Consider the following 24,476-nt stretch of genomic DNA (forward strand, 5'->3'; position numbering starts at 1 on the left):
TATTTTCCCGGCCGCTTTTCCCTCTCTCTTTCCCCATTGGCTGAGGTACTCGAGAGGCACAGACTTCCCGGAACGCCTGACACCTGACATTCCCCTCTAATGTATAACCCTCCCTTTTAATTTTTAATTCTTGTAGAATTCAGTTTTCCCCCTCCCTGTTGCTTCTTTCATCTTCTGTTACCCAATTTTATTTACCAGCAAACCTACAGTTTGTTTGTAAAGGCAAATCTCTTTTTCCATTCATCAATCAGTGTAATCCCTCCCATTGTTTCTTTTATCTATAGGTGCTAACTTTACCTACCAACAGATCTACAGTTTGTTTGTAAAGACAAATGTAACATTCCTCTCAGGCACCATCCTCTCGGCACCCTTTGAGATATCTACATGCATTAATGAGATTCCTTCTCAATGTTCTCTAGCCTAAAGATAGACACCGCACAGGTCCATCCATCCCTGCATCCATCCCGCCATCCATGCATCCATCCATCCATCCTGCCGTGAAAGCAGGCACGCAGACCTGGCTCTGTGGAGCACTTTGTGCCAAAGAGCACCCTCTCCTCCCTAAAGGGCGGATGATCCCCGAATCCCCATTCGAGTCCCTCAACCGGCGCGTCCCTCGCTGTCCCCTCGGTGTCTCCCCGCCGCTCTCCCCACACGCATGCGCGAGGCCGCAGGACTACATTTCCCGGCATGCCCCGAGGGGGCGGTCCGCGCGCGTGGCAGGGCGCGGCGGGAGAGGAGTGGACCGGGACAGTGACAGGGACAGAGACACGGCCATGGATGCCGGCGAGGGGCGGCTGCAGCCCCACCTGGCCGCGCTGGTGCTGGCGCGGGGCGGCAGCAAGGGCATCCCGCTGAAGAACATCAAGCTGCTGGCGGGGGTGCCGCTCATCGGCTGGGTGCTGCGCGCCGCTATCGACGCCGGCGTCTTCCACAGGTGCGCATGCGCGGCCTCCGCCTTCCCTTCCCCTGGCGGGTTCTGGTTCTGGTTCGGGGTGGAGGTGTCGGGGAACCCTGGCGTAAGGAAGGGTTGGGGGAAGCCGCCACTTCGTCAAGAGTGTCTTAGGGGTGGCTGTCAGTGTCTGCAGGGAGGGCTCAGGCTCTGCTCCGTGGGGCCCAGCAGTGGAACAGGAGAAATGTCAGGAAGTAATGCCCAGGAAGTTCCACCTGGACGTAAGGAAGAATTTCTTTACTGGAACAGACTGCCCTGAGAGGGTGTGGAGTCTCCCTCGGTGGGGATACTCAAAAGCTGCCTGGATGGAATCCTGTGCAACCTGCTCCCGGTGACCCTGCTGGCACAGGGAAGTGGGACCAGGTGACCCGCTGTGGTCCCTTCCACCTGACCCGGGCTGTGACACTGTCAGTGGCAGGATTGATCCTCATTTAAGAGGGTGCAGGTACTGTGGCACCAGGCAAGGCAAGCACCCTGTCAAGAACTCAGCTATCCCTTCCTGCTGAGGGTCAGCAGCAGAGGAATGAAAGAATAAAGTCTTATAACACAGTAATTTGAAATTAAAGTTGTTCTGATGCGTGGTTGGGTGGCCACTAGCTGCTGATGTTTGCCAGTAAATATTGATGGGTTTACTAAGACATGTGCATTAAATGGGACTGCCGGGCTGGAGATATCTCCTGTGAACTGCTGAAGCACGGGATGACTTTGGTTCGTGGTCATCTGGGTACTCTGGACAGCGTGCACCAAGCTTGGGATCTCCAAGGATGGAGACTTCTGTTATTTCCCAGCACTCACACAGAAATATCTTCCTTATATTCTACCTGCCCAGCAGTGAGATCACCTCCTTGCTGAGATGTCTCTCAGCATCTCTTGGCATATGTGTGGCACATCCCAGGCCCAGTCATCAAGCTGGCTCCTGTTGAGCTTGCTCACATTTTCCTTTTGGGTATCAGGAAGCCCTCAGCTGGACACAGCACATCAGAAGCACTCACTCTAATGTCAGGGTGAAGGAGGTAATCTTGTGTACCTATATGACACAGAAAAGAAGTTTGTGGCCAAGTGACATGTACCCAGCTAGATCCAGAGCACTCTGTATCTCATAGCTGCTCTGACATTATCTAGCCTGGAAAACCTTCCTTGCTGTATCTGAAAAGTAGCGGATGCAGCACTCTGCTTTATTTTGAATAAAGAAACAGGCAAGAACACTTCTGACCAAGGTTACTGATAATTTCTTAATGATTTTGAATCTATATTGCTCAATGACCTGCTGTGGCTTCAGTCTGGTATCTGAATTTTCCCAACAGGAAGCCAGGCAGGGTTGTGCAGCCTGACTTTGAGGCACAGCAGGTGCAGTAGGTGGACGTGCACCAGGTTTGCCTGGTCACTGTGGAATAGCTGTGTACCTGTTGCACAACAAAACTCTGGTAGTTCAATGGGGAGTGTGTATTTAAGTTCACCATCCCAGAGCTGGAAAACACCTTGTGTGTGTTTGTTCTCGTGGGTGTGACTTGACATTGCTGTCGCTGTCACACATATTTTTATTCTGATGATCTCACAATGTCTTTGGGGGAATAAATGTAACTGCAGCACCATTTACTGTGGACAGTGCATTCAGAATGCCAGCACACCTGAGAGAGGAAGGGTGGCTTTTCAAAACTTTTGTTTTTACACCTCTCATGCTTTTTTGTCACACTGATGACAGCGGTGGCTTCACAGTTGCTCAGTGTTTGTCATTGTGTGATACTCAGAATTAGCCCTTCCTTTTGTAAATGTTTATTTTCTCTGAACGATCACAATCTTGCTTTACCAGTACCAGAAGTTTTCTGTGCCAAAATGTGGAATTTGAACAGCTCCTTTTCTGGGATTGTATGAAGCCAAATTAACATATTTTAACACGCTTGCAGCATAAACTCATCTTTTAACTTTGTGGCAGTTTTACTTGTTGTAAACTAAACTTTTAGATTATTCTGAATGCCACACCCAACACATTCACAATTCATTGATCTGTTAACATGCCTAACAAATTCTGACACTGGATTTTTCTGGTAGCACTTCTAAATTTTATGTTGCTTGAGCTTCCTGCATGAAATGTGAGATTCAGATTTTTCACTCTGGTGAATGTGCATGTTTTATGCCCATTGTTAAAAGCTGCTCGTTGGACTGACTGGGATAGTTTTATTAGCACAAATACAATAACTAGTTCCTTATTGCAAGGTGTAGTACAGACCTAAACAAACTGGAGGGGTTTTTTTCAGGTTAAATTACAACAGGCAAGTCAACAATGGTGGGATTTATTCTTCATATTAATTTCTGTCACTGTCTGCCAACAGCATATGGGTTTCCACAGACCATGATGAGATTGAGAAGGTTGCAAAGCAGTTTGGTGCTAAGGTCCATCGCAGAAGCCCTGAAGTCTCTCAAGACTCCTCAACTTCTCTAGAAGCCATCACAGAGTTTCTCAATCACCATCGTGGTAAATCTGGGATGAAATATGCTGAGCTTTTATACTGTAGCCCCAGAGGGATGATGCACTTATTATTTAGAAAAATAAGTAAAGCACTGAGTAAATAAAAGCTAGAAAGATTCTCTTTTATTTTTTTTAATTTGGTGTGTGGTACCTACTCATACCACACTTTGCAGTTGTGCTACTAAAGACATAAATTGTTTCATAAATGTCTCTTTGTTTTCCTTTAGAGGTTGATATTGTAGGAAATATTCAAGCAACATCTCCCTGTTTACACCCCAGTGACCTTATAAAAGTGGCAGATCTGATCCAGAAGGAGGGGTTTGATTCTGTCTTCTCTGTTGTGAGGCGGCATCAATTCAGATGGAGTGAGGTAAAGAAAGGAGGTAATATTGAGATATTTCTGGTTGCAGTTATACTTATTTTTAATTTTTTTATTTTGTACCAAATTCTTGCTTTTCACACCTTATTTTAGGAAGTGATGTCTGAAGCAATTTGTGGTGGCTTAGAAATTCCTTCCAAGCACGGATGTCTTGATATTACTGAGCATTACACACCCTTTCTGTAACTGTTTTGTAGAAATTAGAATTATATTATTCTAGGCTGAAGATACAGTTCCAAAAAAGTCTTACATGTTAACTTCTTCCTAGTGGGTGTTCATGTGTATTCAGACATGACACTGAGGTCCTAACTAGAAAACTGTTTCTTCTTGCTCTGCAGTAGCTCACAAATGACCAATAATGTGAGATAAAATCTTGGTGAGGATGGCCTGGAGACTTAGGCTTTGTTTCATCCTGATAATTTGGCTGCTAACTTATGTCACGTTGCAAAATGCCTTTGAGTCATGAGGGCTGAACTCATGTTGGTTAGCTCATCCAGAAAAACATGACTGGTTTTTCCCAGAGAAAATATGCCTCTCAGCTACAGTGGCCAGGATGACTAAAGACTGAAATTTTACAAATCAAGATTGTACCTTGGTTTAGCTATAAATCACTTTTTGTCTTGGTACAAAGAGCTATTCCACACGTTATGTATGTTGGCTTTGTTTCTGTGGTTAAAGCAGGAATTTTTTTCTCTCATTTTTAAAAGTGGTTATTTCAGGTACTCTCACACTGGAGTTTTGGGTTGGTTTTGTTTGGTTGGTTGGTTTTAGTTTGGTTGGTTGGTTTTTGTTTGTTTGGTTGGTTTTTTTTGAATGAAAGTTACTCAGTCATTACAATCATTCTGTTGAGCTATAAATTGCTTCAGATGATTTTTTTTTGTAGTTTAGAAAGCATCATGCTATAAAAGAGCATGTGTAATAAATGAGGCTTGATCTGAGAGATAAATTAGAATAAAAGTTAAACCTTTGGAGTAAACACTTGGACATTTGTCATTATTCCTTATAAGAGGAGAAATAAGTGACACTGTTTGTTTGTGCAGTATAAAAGGGGAACCAAAAGCATGAGTGGAAATTTCAGGATTCTGTGGATTGCAGTTTAGGAAGCCACATGCACATCCTGAGATGCTGGAAGGGACAAATGTGAAACAATAAAACTCATGTGGATGTGCCATGTGGCTTCCTGAAGTGGTTGTGTTCCATAGGCAGATTGATAAGAAAGCCTCAAGGCCTACCTAAAAAAGCCAGTAATTCTTCAGCATAAAATAACATCCTACCAATTTTAATGTGGTGAGAGATAAGGAATCATTCAGCTGTAAGGACTGAGGACTGGAAACACATTGTGCCAACATGGCAGCTTAAGGATAAATGCAGATGGCCTTTCAGGTGTGTGAGTTTCAGGTGACTGTGATCCCCAGCAGCATCATACAATGGTTTTTCTTCTTTTTATTTTTCCATACTGCTTTAGAGTACTGATTAGGCTAAAAGAATTTCATGGGGGGTTTTTTGTGTAGCTCTGTTTCTCCTTCTGCATTTAGGTTTAATATTGATAGACTGAAAGAGAAAGGTGTCTCTCTCTGACTGGAAATGTTTACTTCAGTGAGCACAAAGCTTTATTAAGTTATGAAACACAAGGTGTGTGTATCTATTAAAGTCTCAGGATGCTTTGGATGTTTGAGAATGTCCTCTAACTTCCTTGTGGTTACTGCATCATGAGACCTGGTGAATTTTAGCTGCTTTGTGCATCTGGATTGAAGGGGCTTAAGGACAGAAGTCCTCTATTTGGTTTCTGCTGCATGTACAGCTGTCATTGGTGAGAATATTGGGATCCTTTGGGATGGTGTTTGTACAGACAGCTGTGTGTTTATTTGTGGCCACTGATTAAACCATTTGTGAAGAGTTAATGCATATCCCTAAATAGGATGTATTTTGGGGAAGTGTCAAGCTGTTTTCACAGGCAAATATTATTCATGTATGGGTTTTTTTCACCTTCCAGCTTTTAGGCTGGTCCTTTCAGGTATCAGAGTGCATTCAGGCATTCCCTTGTCACTAGGACTTGGCTTACAGGAATAGTATTTCTTTCACATTGGCAAGGACAGTCTGGAAGAATGTCCCTCCTGCTCCTTGTAGGAGCCAGTTTTGAAGCAAATAACATCTTAGGTTTTTGTTGTTGTTTTTGTTTGTTTGGTTTGGGGTTTTTTTCCTAAAATGGTAATGAAAATTTTCCTTTTTCACTGCTAGGCATACAGAGCACTTCTTCAGTTTATTCACAGTTCCGAGAAGCAATTTAGTGATTGCCCAGAGAAGTTGTGGATTCTGCATCCCTAGAAGTGTCCAAGGCCAGGCTGGATGGGGCTCTGAGCAACCTGGATAGTGAAAGGTGCCCTTGCACATGGCAGGAGGTTGCAACTGGATGATCTTTAACATCCCTTTCAAACCAAATCAGTCTGTGATTCTTTATAAAGTTAAGCAACAAAGGCAATAATGAGAGAAGTTGGTGACTGAATTATACCCTTAATTTTTCAACAGAAAGTTTAGGAAGTTAAGTGACTCTGAGCTGGAATTCTGTAAAGCTTATTTTGTCTTTGTTTTTCTTTGTTAACAGACAACAAGATGACAGAACCCCAAAACCTGAATCCAGCAAAGCGCTACCGGAGGCAAGACTGGCCTGGGGAGCTCTATGAAAATGGCTCATTTTATTTTGCCAAGAGACATCTGATTGAGAAAGGCTACTTGCAGGTTAGTGCTTCTGGTTTTTCATGCTCTGCAGAGTAATACATCTACTCTTGCTGTAGAGGGTTCTGAATTGAATGCTCTGTTTTGATTTCTGATGCAGTCAGTGTGAAATAAGAGCACTCTTAGTTCAGTTTGCTAATTGTTTGTAACTTAGCAGGGCTAGTTATAGCTAGAGCAGTTCCCATAACAGCATCCTCCACAGCAAATAAATTAATGCAAATAAATGTATTATATAGCTTTAACCCTAAACCAGTACAATACTGAGTTGAGTTTACACGAGTTCACCAGTGTATCTAAGAATTCATTTTAGTGCCACTAAAGGTGTGAAACTGAGCTTCATGCAGTACCAGAGCCTTGTCATAATTTGTAAATTTTCAGCCAGTTTATTTTATGCCAATTTTGTACTGTAACTTTAACAGTCTTTTTCCCTTACCTGATGTTTGCATCCCAATGCAGTGATGCAGAACAGCACTGAGGTGTGGTGGATATTTTTCCATTAGAAATTAAGTAACAGTAAGCAAATAATAATCATAGTCTTCCTAAGCAAATGCTGTAGGTATTACTATTTTGCTGATGAAAAGATCTAGTGAAATTAGTGTGATGCAATTGCTATAATGGATAACATCTTGCACACTTTCTCTAGTTGTGAAATGGAAATAGTTATTAACCCTGTAGAGGGTTCCTTGAAATGGTTCTGGTGTCACTGGCAAAAACATATTTATTGGTTCACTTTTATATTAGCCATGGTGGCCACTGTGTAACCAGGCACTTGGCTTTCATTGCATGTTGCTAAATTGCAGAGTTTTGTGTTTGTGTTGACCCAAGCAGAAAATTTGAGTGTGTTTTATTTCCTTTAGGGTGGTAAAATGGCCTACTATGAAATGCGTGCAGAGCACAGTGTGGATATTGACATAGACATTGACTGGCCTATTGCAGAGCAGAGAGTGTTGAGGTAAAAGCACTTCTTATTCCAGTATTTCCTTTGATGCTGCTTGTTTCAAAGTGTGGTCATGTGGATTTATAATGTATGGAATGTAAGCAAAGGAGATCAAAGATAATTGGGCAGCTTTATTTCTGCCCAGCATTTTTTCCTATCTCTGTTGAAATCAACTGAATTACCTTTGTTACATGGTGGAGTTTTGCTAGTTTGGTTTTTCTTTTTAAAGTTCAGCTTGGTGAAGAATATAAGCCCCACTATACCACAGCAATGTGTTAGCATAATCTCTGGCTTTCCCAGCTGAGGTTCCCCAGATTTCCATGCTCCAGACTATAATTAATGCCCAGGAATGGGAGTGTTTGTGTAGAGAGCATGAGCTGATCCCACCTCACCAGCTGCCTTTTCTTTGCGGTTGCTGTAAAGAAATGGTGGGAAAGGAGTACATTTTCTGTGCCTTTTTCATCATATTTTTAAATAGATGATATAAATAAGCCATCTTTTGGATGGTTCTGTTAGTTTCTTTGAAGAGGGACAATATAGTTGGAGAGTGATGGTGATAAGAAAAAACATTAGGAAAGAATTTCAAAGCTGATTCTTCTGTCTGATGGTTACAGTTGTATGGGAAATATTTGGGGTTTTGGAGTGTGTAAAAACATCCATCCTAAAAAGGTAATTTCTTTGTCTAGCTTTGGATATTTTGGCAAAGAGCCACTAAAAGAGGTGAAGCTCTTGGTTTGCAGTATTGATGGATGCCTGACCAATGGTCGCATTTATGTGACAGAAGATCACAAGGAAATGGTCTCCTATGATTACAGAGATATTGTTGGCATTGATCTGTTAAAAGAAAGAGGAATCCAGGTAAGTGCTGTTCTGAAGAGTGTATCTTTGTGCTGCTTTTCATTTATTTCTAGTATATATTGCTGATTAGATCCTGCCTTGTGCTCCATTTCTTTTCATTCTGTACTTAAAATCAGTGCCAAGCATTTGTTATTTGTTTGCCAAGCAATTGTTTGCCAAGCAATTAGGGAAGATAAGCTTGTCTACATCTTTGACAGAAAACCTGAAGGATTTGCATCTGAGATTTCTGAAAACCCTGCTGCAATTATTTTCTGGTTTTAGTTTACATTGTGCATAATTCCTGAAACTTTGAATTTGGAATGAACTTCCAGAGATAAATGTGTTGTGCTGCTTCAGTCTGTGTAGAGTTGGTTTGATGCTCTGAAATGCTGCTAATAAAGAAAGTTATTAAGTAGAGGGGCCAAGGAAAACACTTCATGTTCTACTTTAACAAATATTTCAGAAATCTTCCTTGGGAATTCTCTCATTCTACACTGTGACTTAATTAGATATTACTTCACTAGATAGTTACCATGCCACCATACATATTTAGTATTTTATTTAGTACATGTTGCATTTAAAAAAACAAATGCAAATTATTTTTTAACATCAGAGAGGGCTGCAAAAAGGTATTTCTCTTTCCTAAAGGAACCTCAAGACTGTGTGGTTTTGGATGCTAATTACTTCTGCTCTGAGTTTTGAAAATCAATCATTCAGTGCTTTTCTGGTACCTGAGAGAGCTTCTACAAGCAAAACTGTTTTTTTTTTTTTTGGTAATAGCAAATCAAATTATATGTCATATTTCTTTGGATGTAGAACTTACTCCAATTTTATTTCAATAGGTTCGACTCATCTCTGACAGAGATTGTTCAAAAACACTGTCAGCCATGCAGCTGAGATGTGTAGCAAAAGTCAGTGTGACAAATAAACTACAAGTTCTGAAGGACTGGCAGGAAGACATGGGTTTGAGCTGGAAGGAGGTGGCTTACTTAGGTGAGTTCCTTTTCTTTTGGTTTATTTCATTTAAATAGTATAGACAAATAGAATCTTTGTACTTCTGCTGAGCTTCAAACCACTTTTCTCTTTGTAAATACCCTGAATTTAATGGGATTGCTGTGCACATTGCAGCACACAATCACCAAAAGCAGGTATTTTAAGGCCTGTTAGGGTACAGTCTAAATGTAACAGACATTGATGAATCTGTGTAATTTGGTAAGGGAAGTCTTCACTGTTTTTCCAGTGGGATATAGGAAAGCTTTTGCTTTTAGGAAACATTTTGATATCAAAATGTTAATAAAAACACACTTAGAGCTGACAATATTGAATTGATTTTAGTTCATTTCAGAGGAATATTGTATGATTATGTTCTGAAATGATAATCAGAAATGGACTGAATTAGAACTGAAAGCCATGTGGTTCTGTGCTAAACTGTATTTCAGTGGCAGGTTAAGTGTGGAGTCCTGCCAATGCTTTTTCAGCTGCTTACATAATTTTACTGCTCTTATAAGTACTGTTCTCTTGCCTGGCAGTTTTGAAGTGTGATCAGCATTTACATGGATAACCAAAATTTTCCAACAACTGACTTGCATGTGCAAAGTGCTTGTTGAGCTGCTGAGATGAACATTGTGACAAAAAAAACCAAAAAACAACACATTTCAAAAATCAGATCAACGCATACACAGAAAAACACTGAGAAAAATTCTGATTATTTCCTTTCTGTGATATTTGGCCTTGATCAAAGATATTTGATCTTCCTCCCTAGGAAATGAGGAGACTGATGTGGAGTGCCTGAAGCAGGCAGGCATGAGTGCTGTGCCTGCTGATGCCTGTGCTGCTGCTCAGAAGGCTGCTGCTTACATCTGTAAGAGCAGAGGTGGCTGTGGAGCTGTGCGGGAGTTTGCAGAACACATATTCCTGCTCCTAGAGAAAGTGAACTCTGCAAGGAAGCAACTGGAAGAAATCAGCTCAGCAGAGAAGGAAATGGGGAGAAATGGGAACAGCAGAAAAGGAAATAAAGAACTGATGGAAAAAGAGTAGCGCTGTTGGTCAATCCTGCTTTTCTTCCTCAGTACATCCATATCCCAAAGGAATGCTTACCTTCCAAATTTTACAGCACAGTAGAGTTAAAATGTGTCTCCCTCTAATTCCAGGTCATGATTATATGCTGATCATATCCATGATGATTTTAGAAGCCATTTAAGTGAACTGGGAGAAATACTACAAAAGAGAGTGCCCTGTAAATCTCCTCTTAATCATCACACCTCTCCTACAAGAATGATGCATCTTTATTTCATAATCTGAATTTTTTTAGGGATCAATGATTTTGCATGACTCGAAGATTTGGAATTCAGGCTTGAAACCAAAACTGTCATTTTTGCTCATATGGTTTACATTTCTTTTGTCAAATGCATGGTGGTTTGGTTGTGTGATGGAATTTTACAGGCTTTGTCCTCAGCAAGGAAGTTTTAACATATGCTGGAGAGGTCAGATGTAAAACACTATCAATAAAATTTCCTCCTCTATTTTTAAAATGCAACACAGTTACTGTAAAACAAGTTAATATTCATTTTAAAAAGCACTTTGATGTGTTCAGTTTTAAGCTCCTAAATAATTAAATCACATTTGGAATTGCAACTCTTGGAATCTGTTTATTATGGGTTTTACTGAAGTGCCTAAATTAATATTTTGCCAAATTTGGAATTAAATTTCCCATTGTCTTTGAGATCTTTGCAGAAACTTGGTTTCTTTCTATGAAGACTTTATTGCAACCTCAGATGAGCTAAAGGCAAGTAAGGGTCTTTAAGTTCATTGTATGGAAAAGTAGCTGCTGTTTAAAAAAAAAAACACCACCAAACCATAGCTGATGTGAGTTTATATAAAATATATATACAGACTACTTTTAGCATGTTAAAACTGGTTTACATGCTTGTATTTATTGAAAATAAGATTTGTATTGTACATTACAAATGCAATAGTATATATCAGAGTCAAGTTCCTGTTTGGGTTATGCTAAAAATAAAAGTACCATGGTACAAAGGCAATTACAAGTGAAGTGAATGATAATGGCTTGTCATTTTATTTTGTGTGCTAAATATTGTCTTATATAAATAGTTATACTCCTAGTATATCACCTGATATATTCACTTCTGTTAAACTTTGTGTTCACTTCCTTTCACGAAGCAAAACGTTGAACTGAAATTTTTTACTGCCTATCTACAGTTAACAGATAAACCATTTACTGTCCTTATCATCTCTAGGTCACCTAAATTTAAGTGCCACCTTTGAGTCACCTTTTAGGGCTCTGTGCTGGATAAATCCCATGGACTTTGACAAGAGGAGAGCCAGATTTTGGACATCAATGTTTTCACTTTGATGAATTCTTTTTTAGAAGAATATGCTATAATCTTACATTGGGAAGAATATGAGGGATAAAAGAGCCCTAGAGACTGTTTACCAAAAAAAGATACTTGATATACAGGATCTGCTGCCTGAAAGGTTCAGATTTGTACTGCCCACACTGTAGTGGAAAGCCTATTTATAGAGTAAGAAGAGGGAAGCTTTAATTACTCCTCTTGATTTTATACAAGAGCCTCAATCATATGAAGGATTTAGGGGTTTGAGAGGCAGAGACAGTGAGGATAACTCACCTTAGAGGTAAAATCCCAAGTCCCAGGGAAGGTTCAAATGTGTAGAATATTTTTCCAAGGCCTGTTCCAGTACATGTGACACCACAGCTGCCTGTGATTAGAGGGGTATTACTCATTCAGAGTAGATTTCAATGGTCAGTTTTGGTTTTCTGGCCTGATTTTGAGATCATCTTTTGGCCATGTGAGCAATTGTTTCTTTGCTTTAATTAACCTACAGTATTCCAAAGATCTTAGGTAATGTGATAGGTAATCTTAGGTAATGTTCACAGAACATTATGATTATGTGAAATGGGAAAAAAAGGAAATTATGTAAATATTTGTAATAAGCTGTTATTAAAAATAGCTGATTACCTCAAATCTTAAATAAACGATTTTCTCTAGTCTTTTAAGTAGAGAATGGTTAAGGGCTGGCTTGTGGTGAGTTTCTGTACTGCAAATCTTACATTCCCAAGTTCATGTTCCACACAAATAATTTATGATGGTAAAAGTGGACAAATTAATAATATGCACACCTTCACCTACCTCTGATTCGATTCATTAATTTTTATCTGCTCTTTCTCCTATTCAGATTATCTTCCCCTCCAGTTCCTGTATGGTGATGCATCAAGTTCTTAAGTAGTTTTCAAATCAATAGGAATCACATATATCTCAGCCTTTTGAAATCAGAGATATGTTTTAATACTTGCTGATTTCAAGTTTTTAAGACTTTAAAATCTTGAGCACACATTTTAGGTAAATAGTTTTTCTAGAACCCGTGTGGGGGAGGGTTTTAATTTTTTTTTTCCCTTGTTAGTGTGGTCTTAAAACAATATTTACTTTTTCCAGAAATCAGTCTAAATGAGTTTCACCCAGCAGAACCAATCATCCTAATTGTTACCATTACAAAAGCAGTTATGCTGTACAGAAGAAAAACACCATTATGTGTGAACCTGATGTACAAATGGGTTAGAAAAACTTACTTGTAATACACTTGTCTGAAAAATTTTTGGGGGAGACATGAAAGAGAATGAGCAATGAGCAGTGTGAAGGTAATGATACCAAATTATTCAGGTTGGCAAAAAAAGAGGCTGGTTAAACTGAGGAGATACATGTAAAATAAGCTGAGCTTAACTGAAAAACAGTCCTAATGTCACATGTATTAAAATACCAATTTTTATGGAGCAGTTATAATTCAGAAAAGTATCTAGTGGTTTTAAGTGTGTGCTGGCAGTTGAAAAAGCAGGAATTTCTAGAAAAATAATAAATAGGAAATAGGCTTAAAATAATTAATCCACTGTATAATTCAGTGGTTTGTATGTATCTTGAATACTGCATGTTTTGTTTATTTTGTATTGAAAAGGTTGTAGCATTCCAAAGGTTTGTGGGAGGATAAAATGGATGATGGATGAAAAGAATCAGGTTCAGTGGCAGCAATAGCCAAATCAGAATTCTTCACTTTGGAAGAAGGATTCTCCCTTTTGACTGAAGGGAGTTGTGTTAAAATATCTGTAAAATTAAGGACAGAAAGCCATTAAAAGGCCACTGAAGAAGTGAGCAGTGACCAAAATCAGGTGCCTGAGGAATATAAATTTACCATGTTGTATTTAATGGTACTTTCCAGTTTTCCTGTGGCCTCAGCACATTTGCAGCGTGTGGATTTCCAAAGTTGAATGTGGGTTGTAGACATTTAATGAATCTCAGAACACTTAAAATGGACTTTGGCCACATGTTTCGTGAGTGACACTTGACACAGTTCTGGTTCTGAACTTTGGATTCTTGCTCCTATTTCTTGTTTTGGAAATACCCAACTGCATTTTATTTTTGTTTCACAATGTGTGTTAGTGGTTCATTCCACGTCAATGTGTAGCTCAGATACAGTGAGTAGCAGGATATAGCATTACTATTATCAGTAGGAGTAATCTAATCATTAAAAAAAAAAAAGAAGAATATAGGACAAAAGTTCACACAGAATTATGTAAGAGTACAGGTATGTTGGATGAATCAGTGATCATTATTATCTGTAGTCAGAGATACAGGAAATTACTGTGAAAGTTCTTGGCCAAAAGGTACTCAGAGGTTGTGAGAACATTCTGGAAAATTCCACATTTTTCCTGATTGCTCACATGCATTGCAGACAAGTTTCTGGCCTAAACTGAAATGTATCTGGCTACCCTTGTATTAAAATGGAGATAGTCTCTCCAGGGATGTAGGGTATAGTTGCACACTTGTTTATGGCTAGCACTGTCCACGTAGGATTTTGTTTTTACTGTCCCACCTTCTTTTCCTGGTTCCACTTTGTCCGCAGCAGATCAGACTCAGGTTGGGAGAGGGTCGGTCACCGTGCCCTGATCCTTCTGAGCAGGGAGGCCCAGCAGAACTGGTTCTATTCATTAGGTAAAGCTTGGTCTAAAGAGCTTGAAAATGGGATGCAGTACCTCAGAATTCCAGAATAAGGTGAGTCAGAAGGGACCCCTCAGGATGAGGAGTCCAGCTCCTGCACACGCATTCCAGCATTCCCACCCTGTTCCTGAGCTCCTGGAGCTCTGGCAGCCTTGAGGCCATGACATTCCCTGGGGAGCCTGTTCAGCACCCAACACCCTCTGAGGGAAGAACCTTTCCTGATACCCACCCTGACCCTCCCTGACACAATTTAGGGCCGTTCCCTCAGCTCCTGGTCACACAGAGCAGAGACCGGGGCCTGTCCCTGCTCCTCCCTCAGTCTCCTCTGGCTGAACAGACCCAGGCGGCCTCAGCCCCTCCTCGCTCCCCTCACGGCCCTTTACCCAATTTAGACAAATATAAAACACTCCCATTCCTTTCACTTCACGAACTTTAAGTTTTCCTGAGTATATTTATCATGATCTACCTTTGGATCAATTCCATTCTCTAAATGCTGCCTCTTAAAGCTACACTTATCTTTGCCTGGAGTCTAAACAGATTTTATGGGCAGTAGTTCCGATAACTTGCAAACAGACCCTGCTCCTGACTTGCCACATCGGTGTATCAACACTTGGAGCACTTTGTTCAAAGAAAACACACATTGATTTGTGATGGAAGCCAAGAGCTTTTGGGGGATTTGAGGTGAAGTTGCCGGCAGTGTGGAGAGCAAACTGGGCCTGTGCCTTTCAGTGCCTCCATCCTGCTGCCCTTGCTGAGAGCAGGGAAACTCAAACCTGGGCTGCTGTCAGCTTGGACAGCACAGAGACACATGGCCTAGCTCTGCTTCATTCACCTGTCCTGATGACTGTTTCGGGTTTGTTAATCTAGGTAAATCCATAATTTATCCAGTAGGCCATGCCGTAAACTGATTAATTCCTCTTCCCCCTGAAGGAGCTAAGGAGAAGCACAGTGTTACCTCCCTGGCTGATGGGTAGATTTACCAAGTTTACCAAGCTTTCCTTGATCCACAAGGTAAGTCCTCATCTTGTCCCTTGACACACAGTTCCACGTTGTGAGTATTATATCGATGTAAACAATCCTTTCTGTGTGTGCATACAATGCTGCTCACAGCAGTCTTAGAGCAGCTAAACTCCCTTGCAAATCTCATTTCCCCAAGGACCCTCTGTCTTTTTTCCCATATTCAAAAGGCCAGAAAAAGCTAAATCTCTAAGTAAAATGCTCAATTATTTTCATTAGCTGATTTCTTGCCACTTATTAATAGTGGAAGAATGACACCTGAAAGGAGGGCAACGGTGGCATTTTGGGGGAAGAGTGAGGGATTTTAATGTCAGAAAAGCAAAGTAATACATTGAATGGTTATTTGCATAGAGCAGGGCATCCTCTCCCTCAGGCAGTGTTGAATTGGTAAATAGCAAAGGACTGCACACAGGCTTTTCTCCCACTCTCCCCAGCACCATAACTTCTGTGTCTTTGTGCAGGTGCAAAATCAGTAGGTGTTGATGCCATCTTGCACACAGCAGGTATGAAATGAAAGGGCTGCCTGGCAAGTGTGAAGTGTGTGGCTGCAGGGAGATTAGCATTGATCAAACAAGGCTGAACCTCAGAAACAACACACCCAGAGGAGGAGCTTTCCTTACACACAGAAACTCTGTTCTGCCTTGGAACTGTGTGGTTGGGTAGAATAGTCCCTGGGATGTGGACACAGACAGCTGATTCTTGGAAAATCTGTTTTATCAGGGACAGAGTAAATAAATAAGTGCTGTTTGGATTAAGCTGTCTCTGAGTTGTGGTTTGGTTCTGTTGTTCAAGGAGTGGGAAGTGAAATAGTTCTCATCAAAATACTGGAAACGGTCATTTTGAGGGAAGAAAATCAAATGGAAAGGAAATACATTTGCAGTTGCCCAACATGTGGTGCTGAAATTTATTTGATTTGTATCAGTTGCATTAAAAACACAGAGAATCTCTGACTGAGAAAAAAGTTACATCAAAAAACTACATACTGTTAAAAAAAAAAAAAAAAAGAAAAAAGAAAAGGAAACCTTTTTGTAAACAGACTTCAGATCTTCAAATGTTGCAGTTTTAAACTTAATTACCAATAACCATGTCCAATAAGATAGACACTTGCAAATCATGGTGTATCACGGAGCAAGTCTAGGGTCGTCACATTTTTGGTCATTTTCTTATGATGTGTTTTTAGAACTCTTACATATTCAGTTTCTTACAAGTTTGTTTCTTGTTTTTCTCTTCATATTACCTTTAATAAAATTCTTAACTCAGGTTTACAAATTCTGTTCCTATCCCCTTGGAGCAAAAAAAATAAATAAAAGATGAAATAGATTTGCTAGTCAAGCAATGGGCTTGACACCTGACTATGTGAAACCATGTACACCTGCCCTCTGAGAGCTGAGTTCAGCTCTGGCACTGTGTCAGAACCTTCCTGTTCTCAAAACCCCCATGTTCACAATCCTTCCTGTTGGAAGCATTATAAACTGATGGGAGCATCCATTCAGAACTGCCCACCAACTGGTCTGTGCATGTTTGCTGATAACTGGATATTGTTCTTCACATGAACTCAGAATTCATAGACAAAACTGTCTGCCATCTTGCTGAGTTTCATTTTCTCATCAAATATCTCCTGAAACCTAATATTCTGCTTTGGAGTGAAGTAGTTCTTCCAATCACCAACAGCACCTAGGAAAGCAGGAACAGAAAGAAGAGTGAAGTGAGAAATATGTGGAGCAGAAAATGATTTAAAAACCAGCCTGGTTTTGTTAATGTTGCAGTTGGCACAGATATTAATATATTTTTAACCACAGTCACTGTGGTGGTCAGGATCAGAATTGTTCTGGTACCAGCAACACAAGTAGTGGAGGAAGAACAGCATCTTTCCATGGTGGAATTGCAGCTCCAAGGGACATTTTGCCGTGCCTTAGTTGAATTAATGGAAGGTAACATTTCTTCGTTTATTAATTGAAACAACTCTTAGTTTTAAACTGGCAATTATTGTTCAAAAATTAACTAAATCAAAATAATCAAAATCCATGAAAAAAACAGTGGGTTTCATTTACTTGTTATCCAAAACCTATGAGGTTTCCGAAATGCCAGAGCAAGAAAACAGCTCCTGACGGTATTTTAAAATCACATCTGACTAAGAACTGTGGAAAATTTTCCAAGGTCTGGAAGTTTCCTATGACCATTCTGTTGTTGTTGTTGTTATTGTTGTTGTCAGCATACTCCTTCCTCAGGAACATTTCAGTAAGATAAGGGGTGATAAGAGCAGTCTCATTCAGAAGGAATGTGTCTGGCTCTTTCATATTCTAGTCAACTAAGTGACCTTGGCAGGTGATATCAGAGAGACATGTTGGAAAACACTGAGGTAGTCAACTTTTAGATTAAAAAAAGACAGATAAAGAGTAATGCTGGGTGAACACTTCCTTTTGGCTCAACAGCTCCCACAGAACAATATTAGTCAGGCTGTAGTTCAGACTCCTCTGTGCTTCTCTAGAATGTCTGAATTTGCAGCCAGAGAAGTTAGGAAGTGATTTTTAAGAGGGCTTCAGATCAGAGTCCTGCCATCACTTCCCAGGGCTGACCCAAAGACTCCAGGAAAGACCTGCCCTGCAGTCTTTGTCTGGATTCCCACTCTTTCTGCCGTGCCAGGCACAAAGGAATTTACCTTTTCGGAAAATCAGCCTCCTGTTGGATGTCAGAGCACACACGGTGTGATTGGGATCGCTGTTCTCCTTCTGCGTGTCATTCTTCATCTCTGCGAACGAGGACTTCTCGCAGATGTCCTGGATATCATTGTCACTGACGGTTAAATTCAGGAACAAACTAATTTCCTTTACAACCTTTGGGAGATCCTGAGGTATAAGAAAAATACAGCTTTTATGTTTCTGAGCTGGTTATCAGACTTTTAGCTGGTATGAAAATGATCCCTTTTATTACCTGATGTTTGTCACACATTTATTTGATTTCAAGCAAAGCTAAACATGTCATTGGATTGTGCAGATGACAGGTACAGTAAACCTGATTCCTCTCTTAGTCATACTCACAGAAATTAATAAATACAGAGTGTGCCATATCACACACAGTCACATTGTCAATTTTACCTCCCAGTTCAGATAAAATGTTCTTCTGTCTCTCAGAATTACTTCCCTGGAAATAGAGGAATACTCAAAGCCCAGCTCCAAGTAGCTTATTTCATTGGATGTGTTATATCTAGACATCTAACAAATGACTCGGCATCCAAAATGGTTTGTTTAATATTCCTAGTAGTTGAAATTTTTTTCCCCAAAAAATGAACAAACCTATTTTCATGGAGATATAGAAAGTGTTTTCTAGTCACCTAAAAATTAATTTTCTGAAAGCTAAGGTATGTTCATATTTTACTTTTTCTCTTTCAAGAATAGTGAAGTTATTCCCTACTCCTCCAGCCTCTAATTTTCTTTTTTATTGGGAACACAAGTCTCAAATGTGAGTAGTACTGTTGTCTTACATCACTTTTTGAAAATTTCACCTGAAATGTCAGATGTAGCTAATTAATGTGTGGTCCTCAAAAGATGTCCTTGGTTGATTTTTCCATAGGACAAAAAAAGACTAACTTAAAATTCTGCCTGAGCCTGAGGAAAATTGTCTGAGTCCCATTCTTGCATCTAAGAAATGCAACTCTCAGAAGATTTAATATTTATATAATTTGTGTATTCAGAATGATTTAATTAATACAAAATTTCGTACAATTGAAAAATACGCCAAAGATATACATTCACATTTTCCATCTTTCTCCTTTTTCACCCTAACTTCCTCCTGGATGTTTTAATGATGCTGAATTACAAGTAATGCCTTCTGCACTAAGAGCAGAGAACATATTTACCTTCTTCATGTCTTCATAGAACAAAAAGAGGATGTTTTTCTCATCTTCATGTTCTTCCCAGCTTAGGAAATGATCAAACCAGGATCCACAGACAACTGAAAGGAAAACCCATGTAAAGTAGATTCAGATAAAGTTTATTCAGAAATAACTGTGATGCTTCCTCACACATTTAGGAGAATAATTCATATCCATATTCTTCTAAAACACAAGCAGTTCTTTGTGTCAAGTGATGAAAATTTACAAAAGTAACTTCCAAAGAGGTTTCCATTCTTGTTGGAATTTGTTTTCATACCAGATACTATTCTGAGATATGATTCTGCAGTGGAAGCAGTCTCCAGATCTAAGGAAAGGCCAATAATGAAATAAAATGTACCAGCCTAACCAGATCTGCAAAAAAGCCTCATTCAGCCAGTGTCACAGATAAAAGGATTTGAAGGTGATTTGTTTTGTCTGAATGCCCCATTTGCTGAACCATAGGAACATAGATAAGTTTCAGCTTCCTTTTAAAAACCAAAATTCTGATCTCTCCATTTCAAGGGTAAGATGAAAACTTCTGGCAGGGCAATGAGAAGAGCCCTGGACAGAGAAATCTCAGCCAGCATTCTCCAGAACTGTGACTTTGCTTTATAACCAGAACCACTTGAAAATTCTAATCTTTAATGGGCATCATTTTGGTCACAAACTGTGAGTTGTAATTAAGTATAAATTAAAATTAATAGCTATAATTAAGCTGAATGCTTCAGTCTGTAGCCCTGCAGCACATAAAGCAGTTTCAAAGTGCAAGGCATGTGTGCTCCACAAGGTGCAATTAAACCCTACTCCTCCAGCCAGCTGCTCTGGGGATGTGGCCAGTGGTAGTACAATCCTGGTGGCTTCAGGAGAGCCTTGGAGACTCCAGTGAATTCATTACAATGGTCCCTGTGTGTCCTAACCCTTGTTTAGAACTGATATTAACTCTGCATGAGTACTGCAAGATTTGGATCAGGAGCACAAAGATGGCATAAACTACCACCCTTCCCTCCACATCACCCCCTACCTAAATTTCTCTTGTAACCAGCATAGTTATCTAATGATGCCACACATAAGCACTCAGAAAATAGATGGTGGATAGTAATTTACAGGGAAATAGGAGATGATTTTAAAATTTAATTATTGAATGCTTCAGGTTGGAAGGGACCTTAAAGATCATTTAGTTCCAACCCCCCTGCCATGGGCAGGGACATTTTCCACCAGAGCAGGTTGCTCAGAGCCCCGTCCAGGCTGGCTGGGAATGGAATCCCCTTTCCTTTTTTCCACTACTGTACATTCAGAGTTGCTACTAAACAAGTCAAGATCCTGCAAATCACTGAAGCATGTGCCTTAGGGCTGCTCTGGACCCGGAACAGCAGATCTGAGCCAAAGCCTGGAGCAGGCAATAAACAAATTGACTCCTGAAGCTCTGATGTGAGCCCGTGATGACGGCAGTGGCACTTTTCTTTCGGAGTTTTCAAGGTGATCAATCATTATTGCAGTTATCATCACTGTGGTGACACGTGTCCTCAAAGGAGTAATAAAACACTAAATGGGAGTGGCCAACGTGAACAAGGTCCTGTTGCCAGCTGCCATCCCATTGCTCCTAAAACGTCTCCCTCTTGTCCTTGGTCTTTGGACTCCATTTCTCAGACAGCACATCAGGGAGAGTGTGTGCAGAGGGGCTTTAGGAACATGTCCAGGCTCCTTTTTTGGGCTACCCAGGGCTGTCTCCCAGCCTGGAAAAGACACCAGATGTGCAGTCACAGATGTCCCTGCAGCCACAGCTGTCCCTGCAGCCTGCTGACAATCCCCTCACATGCTCTGTCACCAGCCACAGCCCTGCTTGCCCAGGGCAGAAAAGAGCAGCAAAAACCTGCAAAGGGCTTTGCTGGAATGATGCCTCTGCTTCTCAGAATGACTCCTTGCAGGGCTGAAGAGTGCATCCTATTATTTGCTCTTGTTTAGCTTGGCATTAGGATTTATCCCCAGCAACCCCATATGAATAAGGAGTTTAATAAGCAGTTTTCACCAGTTCAAATTTCTTAAGTCTTTCTGTGCATAATAAACTAACATGAACTGCAAAGAGAAAATATTTATCCTTACCATTGCCTTTTAAGAACAGGTCAAAGAAAGCAGGCCAGGTGTCTACTGTGGGAAGGTTTGGGTTATCTCTGTAGTAATGAAACATGGAAACTGCAGTGTCTTTTGGATTTCTGCTGATGTAGATCATCTGTATATGAAGAAAATGTAGTTATTAATGATAATATCCTCCCTTTATTTTAGAGGAGTTCTGTGTATAAATAGAGCATCATCATAGGCAGTTTGCAGTGTCAAAACCCTTTCCTTTAGGATTCCTCCTTCAGTAACCATGCCACTAAATCAGAAATCTCTCCTTAGTTAGGAGTCCATAGTGACTAGTACACAATTCCACGTGGACAGAGGCGTGTTTGCCCCAGCTAAGTAATGTTTATGTTTTATGAAAGAGTCTGTGTTAACTTTAACCTTGAGTCAGTGTATTATCTCATCTATCTCACGTATGAATGCATTTAGTAACTAATATGCAAAGGACAGCTGCATAACGTAAATTTTGGGCTTTCATTCAAATCAGTTTTGTCCCAAATGTCTGGATCTGAGTTATCTGAAATTTTTGACTTTGAATATAAAATCTGAGACCCAGAGGATATTTTTTAAACATGTCCTACATTAGCATGGGAGGAACTGGTTTGGTAGGTGTCCCCGCCCATGGCATGGGGGTTGGATCAAGATGATCTTTAAAGTCTCTTCCTGTCCAGGTGATCCTGTGATTCTATGAACTCAAAACTCTGATCTGAATCTGACTCCCATGTTTCATTTCTCCTCTGTTTGCCCAATACTTTTATGGGCTTTTCAGAAAGCTGCAGCAGGAGGGTCAGAGTACCTTTAATCCCAGAGCAGCCTGTAAGTAGCCAAGATTTCCTAAGACAGTAAGAAATGGGGTAATGAGAACACCCCCATTATTAATGAGAGATTTCTGATTGAAAGATGTTGATATTCTATTTTGTGTGGTGTCTGGTGTAGAAATCACCCCATGGGAGCAGTGGGGCAGGAGCAGAACCCAGCCCCTAGTTGAAATCTCTGCTCATGTGCCTTCCACTGCTGGTCAACTGTGTCTCCAAAACTCACAGCAAAGCAATTCTAAAAACTGTGAATCATTCAAAACTTACTAAGAATCAACAGGAAAAGATAGATTCCTAGTAAACTTTCTACATATTTTACTGCTTTGATATAATTTTTGCCTTACCTTGCATTTCTTACTCTTAAAATTTGGAGGCAACATGTTGTAGTCTAAGTGTGTTGGGATGATTCTCTTTGATGAGAGTTTGTTCAGCTCCTCCAGTTGGGAAATGTCTCCAAATTCAATGGGAGATGTTATTGTGACTTGGGTATTGTAAAGCTTTGTTATAACTCCTGCAAGCCAGTGAGTGCCTACAGAACAGTAATTTTAAAAAAGCAAAACAAACAACAAACAAACAAAAAAGGATGACAATTTATTACTGTGAAACATACATTTTTTCATATGGAAACACCTTGCTAATGAACAATTTTATTTCTAATACTCCAGATTTAAGAAACTTTACATGACTAAATGATCCCATTGTCACCAAATATATAAACACTGAAAAAAAATTAGGGCTGTATCTGAATTACAATGCAACTCTGAGAGAAGTGGTAATTTTGGTAACAGAACCATGGCATTAGACAAACTGCTGTCAGCTGAGAGGTGGCTATATTGTTTTTATAATTTATTTTAGAATAACCTGTTGTTTGGGGTTTTTTTTCCTTACAATAACTTGAGTCTGTAAATTTCTGAAAGTACTGATTGAGCTCTCCCTGGAGGTGTGCTCCTCTGTGCAAGAGAGGTGGGTGGAGAGATGATAAGAAATTAATAAATCTAGAGCCAAGAGCCACACAAATAACTTCATACAGTTTTTAACTTGCTCATAATTGAGTGTAGAAAGTCCTCAAGAAAATCTTTCATTACAGATTTTACTTACAGGTAAGGAATGTATATATGCTTTCCAACATGAAAACACCTGAGATTGTTTCCAATTACAGAATCAAAATGTAGGGAAATGACCCATATTTCTTGTAATAGGAACATTTAATGGCAGAATAATATATTCACATACTTAAACATCTTTTCCTGTTTCTTTCACATAGACATTTACCAAGCAGAGAACATGAAACACAAAATTAACAATTAACATTGAAAACTAAAACTTACCAGATTTGGGATAGGAAACCAAAAGGACATCATCTTCTCTAGCATCAAAAGTATCCAAGGATTTTAAAAGTTCTGGAGAAGACCTGGTGGTAAAGCGAATCCCCTTAAATGTGTGTAGGAGCTCTGCCTCCCCAGAGTTGGACATGGTTGCTTAAGTCTTGGATTCCTGCAAATCAGATAACAGGGACAGGAGGAAGATTTAAAAGTCACTTCTTAGTCAGGTGGGTCGAAGTGACAAATTGAGACTGAGAGCACAAACCTCATGCTTATATACTTTGCCACAATGTCCTAGCAGATACTGATTTTTTTTTTTCAGGTGCTTGATAAAGGCAACAGAAATATTAGAGCTAATTTAATAAATAACTGAAATGCTGAGTCATGAAAGATGCATCCCATTTGTCATTTATTGGCTCTCCAGATAAACAAATGACGTAATGGCCAAAATATAATTGTGAAAAATAATGACAATGAACATTTCATGGTGCCTTAAAATATGCTTAACATATTATTCTGTAAGTTGTACTTTGTTGGAAATTATTCTTACCTTCCAAGAAAAAAGCTGCATTTTAAAATAATTTTAATTATTATAAAAACAATGTACTATTTTATGTGAATGAAATTTTTTTGTTTGTTTTATTTTATCAACTATACAAGAGATTGAAATTTCAAAAGTGTAAATTGATTCAAAGTGCTTGAATCTTGTGATGTTAAGGAACCAGTATTTTGAAGATTTTCTGATTTCAGCCTGAGAAATCTTAAAAACAAAGACACTTAGAGGCACAAACATTTTTTAAGATGTTATATGTCTCCATAAGAATACAAGCAACAAAAATCTCAAAATGAAAGTAGATATTTAAATAGATGCATTATTATATAGATATTTAACATTGCTTTTAATCCCATGTGTTTCATGACTAGAAGTGGTTAAAGATTTTTAAATCTTTCCACAGAATATGCAGATTTTAAAAGCCACTTGCAGGAAAGAGCCAGTTCTCC

The 24,476-nt window shown here is 39.6% G+C and overlaps 2 protein-coding genes across 2 annotated transcripts; one reads left to right on the forward strand and one right to left on the reverse strand.

The window, feature by feature from the left end:
* The first annotated feature begins 695 nt into the window (after nt 1-695).
* On the forward strand, nt 696-11,739 carry CMAS (cytidine monophosphate N-acetylneuraminic acid synthetase). Its single transcript, XM_079303808.1, has 8 exons — nt 696-937; nt 3,283-3,425; nt 3,647-3,802; nt 6,401-6,534; nt 7,389-7,483; nt 8,155-8,326; nt 9,148-9,298; nt 10,068-11,739. Exons 1-8 carry the CDS (start codon nt 777-779, stop codon nt 10,340-10,342), a joined length of 1,287 nt encoding a protein of 428 aa, XP_079159934.1. The 5' UTR covers nt 696-776; the 3' UTR covers nt 10,343-11,739.
* A 5,072-nt stretch (nt 11,740-16,811) lies between these two features.
* On the reverse strand, nt 16,812-23,625 carry LOC306801777 (sulfotransferase 6B1-like; the record flags this gene model as incomplete). The annotated part of the gene is made up of 6 exons (XM_079305147.1): nt 16,812-17,022; nt 18,008-18,194; nt 19,205-19,299; nt 21,320-21,446; nt 22,497-22,681; nt 23,481-23,625. The coding sequence occupies 6 exons, from the start codon at nt 23,623-23,625 to the stop codon at nt 16,904-16,906; spliced, it is 858 nt and encodes a 285-aa protein (XP_079161273.1). The 3' UTR covers nt 16,812-16,903.
* Between the last annotated feature and the right edge of the window lie 851 nt (nt 23,626-24,476).

Source organism: Erithacus rubecula (assembly GCF_903797595.1).
Source record: "Erithacus rubecula genome assembly, chromosome: 4".
In the NCBI taxonomy this organism is placed as follows: domain Eukaryota; kingdom Metazoa; phylum Chordata; class Aves; order Passeriformes; family Muscicapidae; genus Erithacus; species Erithacus rubecula.